The 22,593-nt window shown below is 39.7% G+C and overlaps 1 protein-coding gene across 6 annotated transcripts in view; it reads right to left on the reverse strand.

Moving 5' to 3' along the window:
- LOC143037847 (putative E3 ubiquitin-protein ligase makorin-1) overlaps nt 1-22,593 on the reverse strand; it is a 95,628-nt gene that overhangs the window by 44,328 nt on the left and 28,707 nt on the right. For all 6 annotated transcript variants that reach the window (XM_076206422.1, XM_076206421.1, XM_076206425.1 and 3 more), the window contains 2 exons: nt 17,114-17,242; nt 4,072-4,173 (listed from right to left, as the gene is read on the reverse strand). In XM_076206422.1, the coding sequence (XP_076062537.1) occupies nt 4,072-4,173; nt 17,114-17,242 (231 nt within the window). The remainder of the gene's footprint in view (nt 1-4,071; nt 4,174-17,113; nt 17,243-22,593) is intronic.

Raw genomic sequence — 22,593 nt, forward strand, 5'->3', positions numbered from 1 at the left:
AGCAAAGTGTTAGAATTAAGGGTGGTCATTTGTAAAGATTTCGGTAAAGAAATACACATTAACTCTAAACCACTGGTCCAATTTTATTAAAATTCGGAATAAATGGGTTTTAAGGATCAACAAATCACATGAGCATGTCAAAAACAATGTAAGACATCTCCATCATACCATATTTGCCTTTTCATGGCAACCATGAAGTTGTCAATTTTCAGATTATCATCAATAAAAACCAAACCCTTGGCCCAACTCACATGCAACTTGGCATATCTAGGTTTTATGGGTCAATAAAACACCTGAGCATGTCAATAACATTGCAGGACCTTCTTCTGATACCATTCTTACTAACACCTATCACGTTGTCATGGCAACTGTTGTCAATTTAGACTCTCCTGAGCATGTCATTAACATTGCAGGGCCTTCTTATACCATTCTGTTGTCAATTTAGACTCTCCTGAGCATGTCATTAACATTGCAGGGCCTTCTTATACCATTCTTACTAACACCTATCATGTTACCATGGCAACTGTTGTCAAATTGGAAATAATGATAACATCCGAACCACTGGCCCAATTGACATGCAACTTGGCATGTGAAGATTTTTGGGTCAAAAAATCACCAAGTGTATATTGCCCAACGATCTTGAGCTGCTCATATATGGAAGAAAATAGGTTAAAAAACAACATTCTTACATTACAATAGTATGTTATTGATGTCTTACCTTAATATTTTCACTCGAAAAACTAATTTGACAAGATTGATAACCAAATTTGCGTTGGAATCTGTGAATATTTGTTTTCTTTGAAAGATTTTGGCATACACTTGTGTAATAACAAGATAATTTGAATACCCTGCGCATGCGATGAACGTTCAAAGCATTCAAACTAAGCGATACAAAATCAAATGGGTCGCAAAAGATGGCGTTGTAAGCAATAACAGCGCGATAGTGACGTCACGCTTGTTTTTCGCGCGTACCTACATTATGTCAGTATCAGCACAGAATACTGGCTACAATAACAAACTGCCCAAAATGCTACCATCATATAAAAGACACCAAACACCTCATACTGCACTGCCCAACCCAGACAACAACTCAACATTTCTTCTTTGAATGACTTATGGACCAGACCAGTAGCTGTTGCCAGTTACCTATGAGCCATGGGTCTCCTGCAAGAGAGACCTGGAGCAATGCTTGATTGACTTTTGTGTGTACAGTTAATATGGGTAGTGTGGATTGTGGTGTTAATAGTTTCTTAAATTAGAGCTATATGTATGTTGTGTTTATAGAGGAATTGAATAAATAAAAGAGAAGAAAACAGAAGATATACTGGTATGCAGAAAGAGAGAGAATGAAGTGTATTTCTGGGCCTGATCCATAGACCTGGTACTGTATCCTTGGGGCTGCACCTCCTTACATCATCATCAACGCCAATTGGGGGTACACATTAGGCCCCTCCACACGGAGCATTTTGATGCGCGATGTATTGAAGCGATGAGTAGAAAAACGTGACTTTCAATTCGTCGCAGCATCATGAAAGCAGTCATGGGGCATACCGATTTCGAATCGCTGCGCAGTGTGTCAATGACAGTTGAAGGGAGCGAACACACACGCTCTGCTTCGCTCTTCTAGTTTCATACAATGGCACAAGCAACTTCCGCAAAGCCGTTCGAGTGGACGAAGACTATTATATTACATTTCATTAAGCTACTAAAGCAGTACCCAGTCATTTGGAATATCAAGTGCAAAGAATATAAGATGAGAAATATAAAAAGTACAAGCATCGAAAGCTGACTTATATTCTTTAACAAAATATAATGTGTGGAATGAAGACATTACCAAAAACCTTCATACACTGAAAACACAGTTTCACAGGGAAATGACTGCCATCAATGCATCAAAGAAGTCTGGTGCTGGCACGAAAAATATATACACTCCAAAGCTGTGGTGGTTTAATGATTTAATGAATAGAGCGTCAGTAGACATCCTCCTCCCGTGAAAGCCAAATGATGACTGAGTTCTGATTGCTCGCGCAAGGTATTCGCAGTGATGCAGCCCGTTCGGACGCTAGTGTCAAGTTTTCAACACGACTACTGCATCAAGTCGCTGATGCATGATGCTCCGTGTGGACGGGGCTTTAGGGAACATGTTGCTTCACTCACACACCAGCAACAGCCCCCACAATCTCTGAGCAGGCTCCCATACAGCCACCCTTCCCACTCTAAACACCTCTCGACAGATTCGTTCAACCTGCCCCCAGTCATGAATTCTGTGGGCATCCCTTTCGTCTCCTGGTGGTGTGGATAAAGCAATGCCTTGCAACCAGGAGACATCTGGGTCTTCTCCATCCTCTCTTGGTCAGTGATTCTACCTTTTGCAGGTACATCATGAAAGCACCCTTCACATGTGTATTACAGGGAAGTGTCTATTACTAGCTGCATGTGTAGTCACTGGTAAAATATAAGTTACAGTTACATCTATATTTGTAATTTATGATATTGTAGTTATTAATCATTCCAACAAAATTCGGTAAATATTTTTGTATAGAAGGTGTCCACAATACTGAAATAATATGTCAGTAGCTCATGCCTACTCTACAGGGAAAAAAATACTTTTTTTTTTTTCCAGAGCCATTTTTCATTTTTTTTTTTTTTTTTATTTCACCAGAGCCATTTTTTATACTTCCAGAGCCATGTTTATGCAGATTCGATTTCCTTCAAACTATTGGAAGGCTAACTCATTACTCATGTGCATGAGGGTGGAAATGCACGACAAGCCTTGCAATACACCGTTAGAGTACCATCACTGCCCCGATCCACTTCAAGCCAATCTAGGTTCCACGAGCGTATAGTAGATTCATGCTTTACTGGTTTTCGTTTTCCTTGGCCCTTGCCCGTAGAGTTTGAATTAGGCTTTGCTGGTCCAGAAGCGGTTCCTGCCGTCAAAACACTCTCCCTCGATTCTGAAAAGACTGAATCTGAGGGCAAACCATCTTCACTCGCTCCACTAGAAATCGCTCCATGATGTATGATCATCGAAAGTAGCATGATAGTCGTGTAGAGTCTAGTCAACATGTACTAGTATATGCGCACATGCAGCTGATACGAAGCTAGGCTAGGTAAGCCATTGAATTCTAGCAGCTATACTGCATACACATACGTACGTACATCAACAAATTAAAGTTGATTGATGTGTTGCGTTTATGATATCGATTGATAATGCAATGATTGATCATGGGTAAGTTGTGTTTGCTCCGATCCTTTCATCAATGGTGATGGGATTCAGGGATTGCCAAATGATGGATAATGCATGAAAAATGTTGAATCTTGCTGCGGGAGTGATTTTTTTGTGGGGGATCGCTCCTGCTATTGGATTTGCGAGAGCGACATTGGAACTTTCCCGAGCGAAATCGCTCGTCGCTCCCGTGTATTTTTTTTGCTGCTACTCTATACAGGACCTTAATCATATACATGGTGATTTTCTGTGACACACACACACACACACACATTTGCCTGACATTACATTATATGATCATCAAGATGTGTCAACTACCACTTCAAGAAATTGCAAATTTGCAAAAGCAGCATTATAAGTGTTGTTAGTCAGCCCAGTTTCAGTGAATTATGACAAGTTAGATCAATCCAACTGTTCTCAACCTCTTGCCCAAGGTCTAACATCCCAGAGCCAAACAGTATAAACATACAGGAATGCTTGTTAGGTCTCGTTTCCTATTCTCTAATTTTTCATCATACCTAGCTTCAAATTCATGTAGTTCCAAATTAATCTATATCCTTGATTTCCAATTATCATATTTAGATTTGAACTCGTGTAATGTTTGAGCACAACTGCATAACTGCTCATGAGGCAGCCTGGCATTGTGGAAATGTCTTCTATTGTTTCCTAATATGGGTTGGTATGTCTTAAATGAACATTAAATTATTACATGATTTAGTGTTTTTTGTCAACACAACACTATTGCTAATAAACACCCAACCATGTCCTTTCTTTCCAGTAAAATTGAAATAGATGTTAACATGCCTTATCAGCTGTCACAATAGCATTTTTAACCTTATTACCTGCTATCCAAAATATTTTGGTGATGACTAGATGAACTCTTCGTGCTCTCAGGGGCATTTTTGGTCTTGAAATCTAACCTCTCTGGTCGTATATGATCGAATCTGTAAAATTCACAAAAAAATAACTGACACTCATATTAATGACAACATAAAATTCTATACATTTTAAAATACATACAAACCAAAAGGCCATTTCTCCATTAGAAGGGGGAGTGCTAGCAAAGGCATGCTCCTGCTCTTCACCAATCCCACACCCAACATACATTTGTTGTATTTTTTTATCATAGCTCCTTATGGCTACCCCCCATATAGGGTAAAAAAAACTTTGGTATATGTATGTATGTCCTTATGGATGAAGGGCATTCCTGTCCCCCACCTGCCTGGGTCAGATGCAATGCAGCTAGACATGTTAAAATAAGAACATCAAAAGCCCTTATGAAAATAATTTCTTACATTTGTGAAAAAGTTACAAATATTAAGAACATACTTTTTCCCCATACTGGGGTATTGGCTGCATGTTATTCTGCAGTATAAATTAATCAGTAGCATGCAGTCGATGTTTTAGGGACTATATGGGGGCACCCCTACGGACTAGTGTCACACATTATTTTGTTGATGTTATAGAAAATCTCTATTTCTAGAGAAATTATGCTAATTTATTGTACTGCGACTATCCCTCCATTGTCTTGTCCCCTCTTGAAACTCTTTTGTACCATTTCTTTGAGTATATATTTCCATTTTTCACCTGTCCCCTGTGGTGGGGGAGAGAGAGAATTCTGCCACCAAGTGGAATGGAGTGATGGGACAAGGTATCCTGCTCTGTGTAACCTTATCCTATGAGAGGTCAAGGCATAAGAGAATCTAGGAGATTTCCAATCAGAATCCTAAGATTTAGGTCTACTAATGTGGATGGGTGTGGTACAGGGATGGGAAGGGATAGACAGTATGTTTGTGAGAAGGAAGATGGATGTTGGCATTAAATGGGTGTGGAGTGTTTTCGGGGATGGAATGGGTGGGAATGATTTTATGCCTTTTCCTTTTTGGCTACCTCCCTAGTAAGGGGGAAGAAGCCTTGGTATATGTATGTATGTATGTATGTAAGTTGAAAGAAATTAATGAAGCAGCCTTGCTCTGGATGTGCTGTGTCCTGCAACACTGCTTCTGACCCAGAGCAGTGGACAGGATGCAAGGATGACCCATCATCCAGGAGGTGCCAAGATGTGAGGGAGGGAAGAGGATGGAGGGTAGTGGAGTATGTAGGGGATGGAATGGGTGGGAGTGGTTTCTGTGTCTTTTTCTTTTTGGCTACCTCCCATGTAAGGAGGAAAAAAGCCTTTGGTATATGTACGTAAGAAAGTTGAAAGACAGGGATGATTTTGAGTTTGTGGGTGTAGTGGGGAGGGTGTCAGGAGTGAGGAGAGGATGAGGGATGGAAGGAGTGGTTCTACTAGTGAAGAGATAGAAAAGCGTGTGGTGGAGTAGGAGGTTTCTTCAAAGTTAATGTGGATGAAAGTGAAACTGGACAGGGAGATGTGGGTTTTTGTAAGCACATATAGGCCTGGTAGTGAGAAGAATGTAGAGGAGAAGGAGGCTTTTTGAATAGATTTAAGTGATTGCTTGGAGAATTTTAAACTGAATGTCAACGTGGTGGTGATCTCAATGCTAGAGTAGGGGATGAACCAATAAATGGAGTGGTTGGGAAGTTTGGAGTGCCAGGTAAAAATCATAGTTAAGAGTTGATGGAGATATTTAGAGCTGATAATACATACATACTTAAATATACCAAAGGCTTTTTCCCCCTTCCAAGGGAGGTAGCCAGAAAGGGAAAGGCATAAAAACACTCCCACCCATTTCATCCCCAAATACACTCCACACCCCTCCCACCCTCCCTCTCATCTGAGCACCTCCTGGATGACGGGTCATCCCTGCACCCTGCCCACCGCCCTGGGTCAGAAGCAGTGTCGCAAGACACAGTACATCCACAGCAAGGCCGCTTCATTTAATCGGCGACCCACCCTCTCCGTCCCCCTTTGCATATAAGGAGAGGACGGGGAGAAATCCCTTCGGGCTGCGTCAAAATTCACTCACACATACTACCCCACCCCCCATTCCTCCTCATGCAGTCACAACATCATCCATATACAACCATTCTCCACTCACCTCTGTCTTCCGTCCTCTCCCTTCCTTCCTCAACAGACATTCCCCTCTTCCCCAAAGCCCCCTTCACCCCATCCATCCACCTCATCCTAGGACGTCCCCTCATGTTCACTCCCTCCACATCTGCCTTCCATACCTCTTTTACTAGTCTTTCTTCACTCATTCTTTCCATGTGTCCAAACCATCCTAATATTCTTTCATCAACCCTATCTCCCAAATCCTTTTTCACCCCCGTTCTCCTCCTCACCTCCTCATTTCTCACTCTATCCAGCCTAGTATCCCCCACCATACTTCTCAGACACCTCATCTCAAACACATTCAAACTCCTTCTCTCTTCTTCTCTTATGTTCCACGTTTCTGCCCCATACAGTGCTGTTGGCACAATCACTCCTTCATACAGTCTCCTCTTCGCATCCATTCCCAAATGTCTATTCCTCATTACACTCTTTAAACCACCAAGGCATTTACTCGCTTCTCTCAATCTACATTCTACCTCCACCTTTTCCTGCTACACTTGCACCCAAGTATCTAAAACTATCCACTTCCTCCAGTCGCTCTCCCTTAATGTTCACTTCCAGTCTACTGCCACTTTCACCCCTTGTACATCTCATCACCTTACTTTTACCCACATTTATCTTTAGCTTTCTTCTATCACATACTCTCCCAAACTCTGCCACCAGCTTCCTCAATCCCTCCTCTGACCCTGCCACAAGCGCAATGTCGTCCGCAAACAACAGCTGGCTCACCTCCCACTTTTCTCCATTTTCTCTAACCATCTCCAATCCCTGACCCACTACCCTAGCATTCACCTCTCGCACCACCCCATCCATGTATAAGTTGAACAGCCAGGGCGACATAACGCACCCTTGACGAAGTCCCACCTTTACTTCAAACCACTCACTCTCTCCATTTCTAATCCTGACACATGCTCTACTACTCTCATAAAAACTCTTGACAGCTCCCAAAAGCTTTCCTCCTATCCCATAAATCTGTATAACCTCCCACAGTGCCTTTCTGTCTACCCTATCATAAGCCTTTTCCAGATCCATAAAAGCCCAAAAAACATCCTTCCCCTTTCCTATAGCTTTCTCACATATCTGTCTTACCACAAAGATCTGATCTACACAACCTCTACCTGTCCTAAATCCACACTGTTCCTCACCAATTACTCCTTCTGTTCCTCTCCTAATCCTCTCAATTAAGAGCTGATAATAGCAAACACAATGTTTAAGAGAAATGTCAAGTATCAGTGCACATGAGAGAGGGTGGTGGATGAAAGAGTGGTTGATAAGACATTAATGGACTATGTAGTGATTTGCAAATGAAGAGTAGGAAGAGTCCTAGATGTCCATGTTCTTTGGGGAGTGTTTGGGAATATCAGATAATTCTTTGGTGGAAGGTAAGTTGAAAGTGGAGGGTAGGTTGAGAAAGATCAAAAGGGTGGAAGGTAGATTAGACTGGACTGGAGGAGTGCCTGTATAGTTCCACTTTACAAAGGAAAATGGGACAAATGTGATTGTAGTAGATTTAGAGGGATCAGTTCAGTTTGTTGAGTTGGCTACCTCCCTTATAAGGGGGAAAAGCCATTGGTATATAGATTGTTAAGTGTACTTGGGAAGGTTTATGGAAGGTTTTTAACTAAGAGAGGATTAGGTGAGGAACAGTGTGGGTTTAGGAAAGATTGGGATTGCATGGATCAGATTTTTGTGGTAAGGGAGATATGTGAGAAAGCTTTAGCAAAAGGTAAGGACATTTTTTGGGGTTTTATGGATTTTGAGTAGGCCTATGACAGGGCAGACACGAAGGCACTGTGGAAAGTATTGCAGATATGAATGGCTCCATGGGAGAATGATCCAAGCACCACAGGATGCCAGACCCTGATCTTTTTGCTCAACCAGCTAACCTGGGCTTCTCGCACCACATAGTGGGAGCTATTTTTGTCTCCTTGATCATGGTAACACAGAAGGAGATAAATCCAACTCTCTGGAGGTCCAGGTTGACTGGTTGAACATGATATCAGGGTCTGGCAGCAAATGGTGCTTGGATCACTCTCCCACAGAACTATTCTTAAATGGGATTAGGAGAAAGCTGTTAAGGGCAGTCATGAGTTTTTCTATGAGAGTAGTAGAACCTGTATTAGAATTGGAAATGGAGAGAACAAGTGGTTTGAGGTAAAGGTGAGGCTATATCAGGGATGTGTCATGTCACCATGGCTGTTCAATGTGTTCATAAATAGGGTGGTGTGGGAGATAAATGCAAGGGTAATGGGCAGGGGAATGGAAACGATTAAGGAAAATGAAGAGAAGTGGAAGGTAAGACAATTGTTGTTTGCAGATGACAATGTTCGTAGCAGGGTCAGAGGAGGGATTAAGGACAAGCAGAGTCAGAGGAAGGATTAAGGGAGTTAGTGATATAGTTTGGGAAGGTATGCAATAGGAGAATGTTGAAGGTAAATATGGGTAAAAGTAAGGTGATGAGTTGTACAAGGGGAGAGGATGACAAAGAGTTGGAAGTAAGCCTTAAAGGAGGATGGAGGAAGTGGATAGTTTAAGGCATTTGGGGTAGCTAGCATGTGGCAGGAAAGGGAGGAGTAGAGGTAGAGGTAAATTGTAGATTGATAGAAGCAAGTATATGCCTTGGGAGTTTAAAAAGTGTAATGAAAAATTGACATCTGAGAATGAATGCAACGAGATTATATGAAGGGATGATTGAGCCAACAACACTATATGGGGAGGAGACTTGGAATTTAAGAGAGGCAGAAAGAAAAAGTTTAAATGTTTTTGAGAAGAAATGTCTTAGAAGTATGGTTGGGGTTACAAGGTTGGAGAGTGAGAAATAAGGTGAGGAGGAGAGTGGGAGTGGAAAAGGAGATGACAAACAGGGCTGGTGAAAGAGTATTGGGATGGTTTGGACATGTGGTAAGAATAAGTGCAGAAACATTAGTAAAAGAGGTGTGGAAGGCAGAGGTAGAAGAAGTGAACTTCAGGGAACAACTGAGAATGGGATGGATGGGGTGAAAGGAACTTTGAACAAGAGGAGAATAAAGCTGGGAATAAATGTGGATAAAAGAAAAACAAGAGGATATGAAAAGAAACTCAAAAAGAATAGTTATAGAAGAGATCTGGAAAAGAATAGTTTCCCACAATGAGTGGTAAATATCTGGAACAAATTGGATGAGGCAACAGTGTGTGCAAAAACTATACAAGAATTTAAGAACAAACTAGATGCTGAAAGATACAAAGACGGGTCACTACGAGCATAGCTCTCTTCCCGTATAATGCAACTAGGTAAATACTAGTACATAACAATATACCCTTCTCTCACATGGCAACAGATGCTCAATCACAGATACCATCACTTAAATAATCATAATCCAAACACAAATAAAGAAAACAACATACATTATAAATATATCTATCTCTCCAACTACATTAACCCAAAAAGGTTACATCCCAGAGTTCCAATCTCTCAACTCAATAACAAACTACATAATGGCAGGTAACCTGAAAGACCAACATCCAAACTGGCTTGTCACACAAACAGCAGATCAAATAGGACACAAAATTCTTGAACAACTCCCTAACCTAAACATTTCAATTTGTGCAACAACCCCACCTGACAACCTCTACAACACAATCAATAACCAAAACTGCCCAACATAACAATGTGTCAACCCTCCATACAAACACAAACATGAAAAACTATACAAGAGCTATCATCTGATCACCTCCCAATCAAGTGCACCATAGAACTGGATCAGAAACTAAAACCCATGATCATGAGGACTTTCATAAACTACCAAAATGCAAACTGGCAAAGGTATTCAGATGACATTGAAAAAAGAACTTGAACACTTTAATATATAACAATTCCCATCCCTGGATAGAGCTGTAAACAAAATAGTAACTATCATCCAGAAAATAAAAAGATGTTTTGGAAGGAAATTAAGAGAGGAAGGGGAGGTGAGTCAAGCAGAAAAAGGTAAAAGGCACAGATGAACAGATCTTGATGGAAGAGCAGGCAGTGAGGGGAAGATGGAGTATTTTAGATAGCTGTTGAATGTGGAGGACAGGGAGCAATTGGTGGTAGCAGTGGGAAGCGCTAAGAAAATAACAGTGATGGGATAGGAAAATGGAGGAGAAACAAGAAAAGATGAGGTGCAAGTAGCTCTGAAAATGACGAGAACAGGGGATGGGTGTAATGCAAAGTACCTGAAGAAGTGGGATACAGTAATAGAGGACTGGCTTGTGAGGTTGTTTAATGTGTGTCTAAAAGAGAGTAGAGAGCCTGAGGACTGAGAGTGCCTATATAGTTCTGCTTTATATGGGAAAAGGGGACAAATGTGAGTGCAATAGCTTCAGAGGGATCATTTTGTTGAGTGTAGTTGGGAAGGCTTATGGAAGGGTTTTGATTGAGAGGATTAGGAGAGGAACAGTGTGGGTTTAAGGAAAGGTAAGAGTTGCATATATCAGATTTTTGCAGTAAGGCAGATATGTGAGAAAGCTTTGGGAAAAGATAAGGATGTTTTTTAGGCCTTTATGGATTTGGAAAAGGCTTATGACAGGGTAGACAGGAAGGCACTGTGGGAGGTTTTGCAGATATATGGGATTGGGTGAAAGCTGTTAAGGGCAGTCAAGAGTTTTTACGAGAGAGGGCAGGACTCGCAGTAATGGGTATAAACTGGACAAATTTAGATTTAAGAAGGAAATAGGCAAGAATTGGTTTACTAATAGGGTGGTTGATGAATGGAATAAACTTAGTAACCATGTAGTAAGCACTGAAACTATCAGTTGTTTTAAAAAATGATTAGACAACTTTATGGATGGGGATGACAGGTAGTGATGGATACGGAGCTGCCTAGTGTATGCCTTATGGTCTCTTGCAGTCTCCTTTATTATTATGTTCTTTTAGAGCATGTGTTAGAATGGGAAATGGCAAGAGCGAGTGCTTCGAGGTAAAGGTGGGACTGCATCAAGGATGTCATGTTCAATGAGTACATGGATGAAGTGGTGCAGGAGGTAAAGGGAAGGGTAATGGGCAAGGAACTGGAGATTGAAGGACATGAGCCAGTTGTTGTTTGCACTTGTTACAGGGTCAGAGGAAGGATTAAGGGAGTTAGTGACAGAGTTTGGAAAGGTATGGGAAAAGAGAAATTTGAAGGTAAATATAGGTAAAAGCTAAGTGATGAGATGTACAAGGGCAGAAGATAGCAGTGAGTTGGAAGTCTAAAAGGAGAGACATTGGAGGAAAAGGATAGCTTTAGTATGTGGGGTAGATTATGGCAGGAAAGTGAGGAATGGAGGTGGAGGTAAATTATAGATTGAGAGAAGTAAATAAATGCCTTGGGGGAATAAAAAGTGTTATGACAAATTGGCAACTGGGAATGGATGCAAAGAGGAGACTGTATGAAGGGGTAATTGTGCCAATGGAATTATATGGAGCAGAGCTTTGGAATTTAAGAGAAGCAGAGAGGAAAAGTTTAAATATGTTTGGGATGAAAAATGTGAGAAGTATGGTAGGGGTTACTAGGTTGGATAGAGTGAGAAATGAGGTGAAGAGGAGAGCAGGCATGGAAAAGGAGATGGCAGACAGGGCTGATAAAAGATTATTGGGATGGTTTGGACACATGGAATGAATGAGTAGTGAAATTGTTTAACCTCTTCACTCCGGGGCACATCGCACATCTGGCAGCATTAGCTGCCCGACGTGCGATGTTGCGTCATAATAATCGCATTATAAAAAATAAAGTCAGTGCTCAATCATTCGTTCTCTTTCACCCATGTATTTTGATAACCATAGAAAATTGATGAAGCCAGTTTAGAGAGAATGGAGATTACGTAGGTACGACTACAATAAATATAATCAAGATGCCGACGTCGGCATCATCGAGTACCCACTTGCTCCTCATGCCGCCTACGTAGGCGTCACCGTATGGAAGTGGTTAAAAGAAGTGTGGAAGGCAGAGGTGGAGGGAGTGCACTTGAGGAGACAACCAAGGATGAGATGGATGGATGGGGTGATGGGGGCAGATTGGAAAGAGTACAACGGCGAGCCACAAAACTGATTCCAAATATCAAAAATAAATCATACGAAAATCGACTAAAACATATGAATCTGTTTTCCCTAAAAAAGCGTAGACTCAGAGGTGACTTGATACAGGTCTTTAAAATTCTAAAGGGAATTGACAACATCAAAAGTGACCAAATGTTTACATTGAATGAGAATCAGACAAGAAGCAATGGTCTCAAACTGTCCGGAAATAGATTCAATTTGGAAGTAGGTAGAAACAACTTTTCCAACCGTGTAGTTAATGAATGGAATAAACTTCCTGCACAGGTAGTGCAATGTAGTTCAGTTCAAAGCTTTAAGAATCATTTAGATAAATACCTAAGTAAGATGCTGTAATGATTATAATTTATCTTATATCATTTGTTTTTGTTTTGTTATCATTTGTCTGTCTGATTTTTATTTATTATTAGTTATATGTCAATTTATTATTATTTACTATTTACCTGTTTGTTTATTATTTAACTATACCTATGCATTTATTTATGTATTTTATTTGTTATTTACATTATCATAGTTTTTATTTATTATTTTATTATTAATATGATTTTTTTTTTTGCATCCGACCTAGATATGGATCAAAAGGTCTCCTGTCGGCATGCTCCGCCTTTGTAATCCTTTGTAAAGAAGGGAATGTCTGTTGAGCAAGGAAGGGAGAAGGCAGGAGACAGAGATGAGTAAAAAATTGCTGTGTATGGATGATACTTTTAGGCAAGGAAGGGAGGGATGGTATGAGGTGCTTATGTGCCAATGTTTTGACACAGCCCTAAAGGATTTCTCCCCATCTTCTCTTTTTCTGCATGACGGGATGGAGAGGGGGGTCACAAGTGGTCTTGCTATGGATGCATTGGATCTTGTGCATTTGACCCAGGGTATTTGGCAGATGCAGGGATGACCTGTCATCCATGAGGAGCTGAGATGGGATGAGTGGAAAGGGTGGTGGGAGTAAAAGGGGCTGGAATAGGTATGTGCCTATGACTTAGCTACCTCCCTTATAAGGGGGAAAAGGTCTTGGTATACAGATAGACAGATCATCTGGTGAGCAAGTAAAAAACATACCCAGTGGCAATTGAAAAAACTTCAACCCCCAGTTTCACATACACCATAAAAATGTATAAATTAAGAAATAAATATATAATAATAAAATAAAAAAGAAATCTCACACAAGAAAAAGAACAACTAAAGCAAATTGCCAGTTACATTACAAAACAATTAAAAACAAACACAAAGAAAACTGGGAAACCCAAACAAAATAGAAAGACAAACAATGGAAAAATGTGGAGAGCAGTAAAAACCTTCAATAACTCAAAACTGAATCCCTCCCTACCACCCATGAAGCAGTTGGAGCAACCCAAGACAAAATACTGTTACTTTAAAAGCAATGAGGCATCATCAACAAACATTTCTCCAAAACTAACTACAAGCCCTATGTAAAAAGAAGAAGAAGAAGAAGGAGAAAATAAAAATAAAAAAGGAAAATAATAAAAATGCAAAGAAATCAAACCTGACAATGAAGCCACCATTCCTTTCCACAGGAAAGATATAGAAGGAGCATTATAGAAACTAAAAAAACTCAAAAGCTGAAGGTCCAAACATGACCTCAAACATCCACCTCAAAAACCTTGTCCAAAATGCCATAGGATCCTTAACAGATATTTTCAACTACTCCTGGCTAAACAACATCCCAAACATCTGGAAAAAGAGCTCATATCATACAAATCTTGAAATCTAACAAACCACCCGAGGACCCATCATACAGACCAATCTCACTAATATCCACAACATCCAAACTAATGCAAATGCTAATACTGTACTTGAATCAAATAAGAAATACCTACCTCTACAAACCAATACAGATTCAAGGAAAGCCAATCTACCAGCACAATGCACACTAATACCATACAAGAACTGGAGGGATTCAATAAAAAGCCCAACCAAAAAGAAAAGTTATGGTTGATAATGATATAAACAAGGTTTTTGACAAGGTCCCCAGACAAGTACTATCATTAAGACAAATATGATATATATATAAAAAAAAAATATATATATATAAAATATATATATATATATATACACACACACACACATATATATATATATATATATATATATATAATGATATACAAAACAATCTTTTGGAAGGAAATTAATAGAGAAAGGGGAGGCAAATCAAGTAGAGAAAAGGTAAAAGGTGCACACAGAAAGCTGATAATGGAAAAGACAGCAGTAAGAGGAAGATGGGCAGAGTATTTTAGGGAGATGCTAAATGTGAAGGAGGATAGGGAGGGAAAGGTAGTTGCAGTGAGAAGGGCTAAGAAAATGACTGATGAATGAGGTAAATGGAGGAGAAATAAGAGAAGATGAGGTGAAAGCAGTTATTAAAATGATGAGAGCAGGTAAGGCACCTGGGTGTCATACAGTGTCTAAAAAAGGGAGGTACAGTAATGGTGGACTGACTGGTGAGGTTGTTTAATGTTTGTCAAAAAGAGGGTAGAGTGCTGGAGGACTGGAGGAATGCCTGTATAATTTCACTTTACAAGGGAAAAGGGGACAAGTGTAAATGTAGTAGTTTCAGAGGGATCAGCTTGTTGAGTGTAGTTGGGAAGGCCTATGGGAGGTTTTTGATTGAGAGAATTAGGAGAGGAACAGAAGGAGTAATTGGTGAGGAACAGTGTGGGTTTAGTACAGGTAGGGGTTGTGTGGATCAGATTTTTGTGGTAAGACAGATATGTGAGAAATTTTTAGGAAAAAGGTAAGGATATTTTTGGGCCTTTGTGGATTTGGAAAAGGCTTATGTAAGGATAGACAGGAAGGCACTATGGGAGGTACTGGAGATATAAAGAGTAGGAGGAAAGCTGTTAAGAGCAGTCAAGAGTTTTTATGAGAGTAGTAGAGCCTGTGTTAGAATTAGAAATGGAGAGAGTGAGTGGTTTGAGATAAAGGCAGAACTTCGTCAGGGATGTGTCATGTCTCCATGGCTGTTCAATTTATACATGGAGGTGGTGCGAGAGGTAAATGCAAAGGTAATGGATTAGGGATTGGAGATGGTTAAAGAAAATGGAGAAAAATGGGAGATAAGCCAGTTGTTGTTTGCTGACAATACTGCACTTGTAGCAGGATCAGAGGAGGGATTAAGGAAGTTGGTGACAGAGTTTGGGAAGGTGTACGAAAGAAGGAAGTTGAAGATAAATGTGGGTAAAAGTAAGATGAGGAGTTGTACATGGAGAGAGAATGGCAGCAAATTGGAAGTGAGTATTAAGGGAGAGAGACTGGAGGAAGTGGACAGCTTTAGATACTTGGGGGCGAATATGGTGGGAAAGGGAGGAATGTTGGTGGAGGTACAATGTAGAGTGAGAGAAGGAAGTGCCTTGGGAGATTAAAGTGTAATGAGAAATAGATATTTGGGAATGGATGCTATGAGGAAATTGTATGAAAGGGTAATTGTGCCAACAGCATTGTAAGGGGCAGAAACATGGAATATGAGAGGAAGAGAGGAAGAGTTTAAATGCGTTTGAGATGAAATGCCCGAGAAGTATGGTAGAGGTCACTAGGCTGGATGGAGTGAGAAACAAGGTGAAGAGCAGGGGTGAAAAGGGAGTTGGAAGACAGGGTTGATTAGAGAGTATTGGGACTGTTTGGGCACATGGAATGATTGAGTGAAGAAAGATGATTAGTATTGGAAGTGTGAAAAGCAGAGGTCGAGGAAGTGAACACAAGGGGGCAACCAAGAATGAGATGGATGGATGGGGTAAAAGGGGCAATGGGAAAGAAGGGAATGTCTATTGAGGAAGGAAGGGAGATGACAGAGGAGAGGGGTGAGTGGACAGTGGTTGTGCATGGATGATGTCGTGATGCATGGAAAGGATTTGGTAGGGAATGGGGAGGTGAGGGAGTATGTGTGAATGATATTTTGATGCAGCATGATGGTATTTCTCCCCGTTTTCTATTTTTCTGCATGATGGGATAAAGAGGGGTTTTCCCAATTAAATGAAGCAGCCTTGCTATGAATGTGCTGTGTCTTGCTGCATTGCTTCTGACCCAGGGATGACCCATCATCCAGGAGGAGCCAAGAAAAGAGGGAGGGGTGGTGAATGGGAGTGGAGAATGTGGGGATGGAGTATGTGGGGATGAAATGGGTAGGAGTGGTTTAAGGCATGTGACTTTAGCTACCTCCCTTGTAAGGGGGAAAAAGCCCTCAATATATGTGAGACAGATATCCCTAACATTTGTTTGCTGTTTTCCAATCTGTTTCATTTATACATTTTTTCAGTTTTCATTCTTCCTGTTCATCAGTCAAAATTTTCTTACATTGTTGAAGCAGTTCTTTTTCTAATTTTCCACCAATCATAATTATATATTTCACCAACAACAACAGCACTCCTAGTCTTAGGGGCAATGTTACACATTTTTATTGGAAATTATTCACCAATCATAAGAGAATGCTGCAAAACTCTGGTACATAGGATGTTACAAAAACACATAATATACTGATCAAACACACTAATTCAGAAAATATCCCATATTTGGTCATTCACATTTTAAATATGTATTCATGCTGAGGTAACAATTCAATAATTAAATTTATTCTAGTACTGCCTTCACACAAGTATTGTACTTGTATCTCTCATGCAAAGTTTATATCTAACAGATCATAATGACTAAGAAGTTGTGCAAAAATTTACAATTACATAAAAATACTTCAAGATTGGTTTACATCCTGTATAGATTATCAAACAGTTACATGTCCAAATTTTCAACAATAAAAGGACCAAAATTTTCCACAATAACATAAAATCACACTAATAAACTTGGTTATTACCTGCAATTTTGTCCAAATGCACATGTACCCCTCAAGTAATATCGGCACACTGAGCTTGGTCTACTGCGGGCAGAGTCATGGGAAAAGTGACACCTTTCACCTTCACGACAAACCCCGTTCATGAAGTACCTGAAAGGAAGAAATGCAGACTTAACTTTTCTAGATGAAATTCAACTCCTGACACCAGTAAATAAATTATTTTGCAAGGTAAATGCAAGGGTAATGGGCTGGAGATTGGAGATGGTTAAAGAAAATGGAGAAAAATGGAAGCTAAGCCAGTTGTTGTTTGCTGACAACACTGTGCTTGTAGTAGGATCAGACAAGGGATTTAGGAAGTTAGTGAGAGTTTAGGAAGGTGTGCAAAAGGAGAAAGTTGAAGATAAATGTGAGTAAAAGTAAGGTGATAACATGTACAAGGGAAGAGGATGGCATCAAACTGGAAGTGAGTATTAAGGGAGAGACACTGGAGGAAGTGGATAGCTTTAGATACTTGGGAGCGAATGTTGCAGGAGAGGCATACAAACACATCACACCCACACACACCAAGAAACATTAAAACAACACCCAAAGACCTGTATCACACACAGATACTCTCTTCTCTTCCTCCACAACCACCAAATACCAGCCTCCGGAAACATATTCATAATCATATCACTCACCGCTCCATTAATGCACTGAAAGACAACACACTGCTGCATGCCAGACACCCTGATATCCACCCTTCTGAATCATCTCTCCCACGAAAGGACAGAGTCCACTTGGCCAGACTGCGGTGCGGCCACCACCCAGCACTTCTAAGCTACCAGAAGAGGCTGGATGACCGCATTGTGAACAGCTACCCAGGATGTAACACTTCACCCCATACCATACAACACATAATGGAAGACTGCATTATACACAATCATGTACGCAAACAACACAACATACATTCTATAAAGGATTTGTGGGAAAACCCAGTTTCGGCTGTGGCATTCCTTGGGGAGACGGGACTGCTCGGACAGACAGTCTAGGGAACGACAACAACAACAACACTTCCACAGAAAAAAAAAAGCGCCAACAATAATAACAAGATTCACCAAAACCATCCCAACAAAATACCTGTACACAGAAACAAAAATTATCCTAACATGACATCACAAAAATTATAAGTATACAGTTCCATATAAAAGCCATAAACTGAACGCCTCATTCTATCTCACCAGAACAACCTATTAAATGAAAAAGCAGTATACTACTCAGACATATACAGAAACCTACTACCAGCACCACACAAAAAATACATCCACACTTCAATCACAATCCAAGGTCTTCATGATCAACCAACAAATTCCCTACTTCATCAAACCCCACCAGATATTAGCACAAAAAAAAAAAAAAATAATAATAATAATAATAATAAATAAATAAATAAAATATAAATAAAATAAAAAAAAACCATGAGAAGCATGATCCACACTAGCATGACTATGTTCAGTAATAAAATAACACCAACAAAGAGTAGGCCAAGCACAGGAACAAACTGCCCCTTAAAGCAACCATCAAACACCTTATTTTATACTGTCCCACCTATCTATACCCAGACAACAACAGAATATTTTTCCTCAAGTGAATTTTGGGCCAATCTGGTGGCTGTTGCCAATTACCTGGGAGCCATGGATCTACAAGAGACATCTAGGGCAATGGATTGGGGGTGAGGGGGAGATTAAGTTTTCAGTTTTTGATGGTTTTTACTGTTCCCCCTTTTTTTCACTGACTGTCTTTCCAGCTATTTTGTCTGTTAGTTTTTCCCAGTTTCTTTTTTGTTTGTTATTGTAATGCTATGGTTTAATTTACCTAAGTAGTTCTTTTTCTTGTTATGTTAGGTTGTGTTTTGCTTTTATCCACCCCCCTTTTTAAGAGGCTATCTGGTGCCTGAAGCTGGGGTTAAAGTTCTTTTTGGAGACTCTTGAGATGAGTTTTTTTACATGCTTTCTGGATGATTGTTACTATTTTTTTTTTACAGCTCTGACCACAGGTAGGAATTGGTCTGTTTCAGTGTTCCAGTTCCTCTTCAATGTCTTCTGAGTACTTTTGCCAGTTTGCTTTTTGGTTAATTTATGAAAGACCTCTTTGTCATGGGTTATAATTTTTCTTCCAGCTCCACAGTGATCTTGATTGGTAAGTGATCAGATGATAGGTCTTGTATGGTTTTCCATATGGTTTGTTTGGAGGGTAAACACAATTGTTATAGCAGGTGATGCTGGTTGTTGATTGTGCTGGAGAGATTATATAGTGGGGTTGTTGCTGGAGTTAATCATGTTTAGGTTGAGGAGTTGTTAAAGAATCTTGTATCTTCTTTGTTCTGCTGTTTATATGACAAACTAATTTGGGTGCTGTGCATTTAGATCACATGCCAGTGTGTGGTTTGTTATTAAGTTCAGAGGCTGGAGTTAAGAGGTGTAACTCTTTGAGGAGGATGCAGTTGGAGGGATATATATAGTTGTGAGTGCATAGGTTGTTTTCTTTATTTGTGTTTGGATTGTGATTATTTCAGTCTGAGATTGTTTGGTGTCTTGTGTTTTGTTAAAGACGGGTATCCTTTTGAATACTGGTGCTATGAGTGTCTCTTGTGTTGCCTTCTCTTATTGTTGTGTAATCTATGAATGAAGGGATCGTTATTTGAAGTGTCAGTTTTGTCTCATGCATGAGTGTAATCTGTCTATTGTGTTTGCATAAGAAGTGGAGCAGTTCTGAATGCTTGTTAGCTAGTCTGCTTATGTTTATATGTACTGTAGTATGTTTAGGGTGTGTTAATGCTTTGATATGTTTGTGGGTGTGAAGATTGTCTTGTGTTGTGTAATTACAGATCCAGCTTTTTGTGTATTGGTTTGTGTTTTATATAGAACCATTAGTGGCATGTGTTGCATTTGAAGGATGTGTGTGTTTGGTGCAGGTGGGGTATGCATAGGGGCTTGGTTTGATTTTTATGTTGCCAACTAATAGGAGAAATGGGAGAGCAGGTACCAGTGTACCAACTTCTTCATATGAAAAAATTAGGTTATTGGAAAGGGAGAGTATTGGGAGTAAAATGTGAGTGTAAAAGGTAACTCTGGCCTGGCCTGGAGACCAGGCACTGACCCCTTGGGGACCTTTCCAACTATGCTGAACAAACTGATACCTCATCCACATTTGTCCTCATTTCCTTTACAAAGCAGAAGTACACAGGCATTTTTCCAGTTCTCTGGAACACATTACACCTCACTAGCCAATCTACTATAACCATTCCTCACTATGTCAGACACTGAATGACAACCATCCAACCCAGGTGTCTTACCAGCTTTCATAATTTTCAATGCTTTATACCTCATCCTCTCCAAGAGCCCAGTCATTTTCCTCTCTCGCCAGTTTTTTTTCTAGCTCCTCCCACTGCCACAGTCAATCCCTCTCTCATCACCTCTACACTAAACAATTCACTGAAATACTCTACCCATCTTCCCTTACTGCATTCACTTTCCTCAACATCTGCCCATCTGCCTCCTTCAACTCTTCCTCTCTACCTGACTCACTCCCTTCTCTCTTCCCTTCCTTCCAAACTTTTTTTTTTATTCTTTTCAAAGTCATCTCACATTTTACAACAATTCTCCTGTTTGCCTCCCTCACTGTATATCTTCCTTTTCCTCTCTTCTTGGACCTCTCTTGTGCTTCCCCAATTCTACCTTGCAACCAATTCACAGAGATTGTTACATCAAAAATGAAAAATGTGACTTTGACAAATGAGAGGAATTTTTTTTTCCAATACCATGGGAAAAAGATAAGAATATAGTGACCTTTAAAGAGATCATGGAGCAGCAGAGAATAAAAGCTGATAGGCTAGAAGGAATAAAAAAATATATATACATATATATAATATCTTTTTAGAGATGTAGATGACAATTCTCTTTGGCTGACAATGGAAATAAGCGTTCATGCTTTTTGTGTTATCCTCGGCAATTTACATTTATTATTTTGAACTATGTGTTCTTGTCATTATCTGCACTTCATGTACATTGATTTATTGCCAAATAAAGTCTATCTATCTATCTATCTATCTAAGACCACATCACCTCATAGAGGTTTGCCAGGAACAGATACAAAAGATTGAGGAAATTATCTCAATAATTCTGGGAAATGACTCGGATGTAATAATTCAGATTGAAGACATGTTTAGGTTAGGTCAGTACAAGAGAAATGGCTTGCATCCAATGAAAATAAAATTCAAGTCACAAGTCATAGCAGAGTAATCAGCAAGTCTTGGGAGTTATTACAAGTTAACAAATAAATAAATAAATAAATGAATAAATTGGATTTAGATAGATGCAAATGAAGATAAATGTACAAAAACACGGAAGCTCTTAGAGAAAGGCAGTCAAAAATTAAATAAGACAGAAGGATTTTTTTCAACTAGCAATCATGAGGAAATGAAAAAAATATATAAATAAATAAATAAATAAAGTAGCCTATGCTAATGCAGATGGTTTATTATCACCCAGGTTGGAGATAAATGACTACTTGAGGGTAAATGAGCCTGATTGTTTGTGCTTAGTGGAGACCAAACTCCTAAAAGATATTAATTTGCAGCTGGGGAACAACAGATACACCTGAAGAAGAGACATAGAAGATAAAATAGGTGGAGAATGGTTGTTATGAGAAAGGACAGAGGTGGAACTAAAAATCTGAGTGAAGGCAAAGCTGAAGCAATCCACCTTAAAGTTAGAACTAAAAGGCAGAATAGAAGAGACTTCATGGTGGCATATGCACCCCCCTACTCCAAAGACAAGAGCTTGAAATGAAGTTGAATATCATGAAATGATGTTGGACAAAAATATCCTCTAAAGAAAACTATTGAACAAGGTAACAACTTAGTCTTTATTGGAGATTTGAATTGCATTGAGGCAAACTGGAGGACTGGAAAGCAAGTGGCAAGGCAGATTCCTGGGGAAATACCATGTTAAATATAGCAATGGAGATCACAATGACCCAGTGGTTAAAGAAAGTGACTCGTGTAAGAGAAAATGACATTCTCACAAGATTAGATTTACTACTAACCAAAGAGCCAGACATCATCGGCTCCTTCAACAACCTTTGCCCTCATTGGAAAAAGTAGCCATGGAACAATTAAATTTCAGCTAATGGATGTGGAAATAAAGCCAATGAATGGATCATACAGGCAAGGGAGACTCAATTTTGGGAAGCCAGATTACTCAACCTTGAAGAAATTCTTTGAAGAAGCAGACTGGGAGGAATTCATAAATACCATTAAGGAAGAAAAAGCCCTTTTTTGTATATATTTACCTAATTTTAGTAAACAGAAAAGAAGTTTAATGTTCATAGGATCCTGTCTTTTACTCTCCAATTATCAAAATAACTTAAAATTAAGTATGCAAAAGGTAAAGGAGGCAAAGAGGAGAGCAGATGTGAAATGGGGTAAGAGTATGACAGAAAAATTTGAAAGTAATAAAAAG

Source organism: Oratosquilla oratoria, chromosome 23, assembly GCF_046742065.1.
Source record: "Oratosquilla oratoria isolate Oo_2021 chromosome 23, ASM4674206v1, whole genome shotgun sequence".
NCBI lineage: Eukaryota > Metazoa > Arthropoda > Malacostraca > Stomatopoda > Squillidae > Oratosquilla > Oratosquilla oratoria.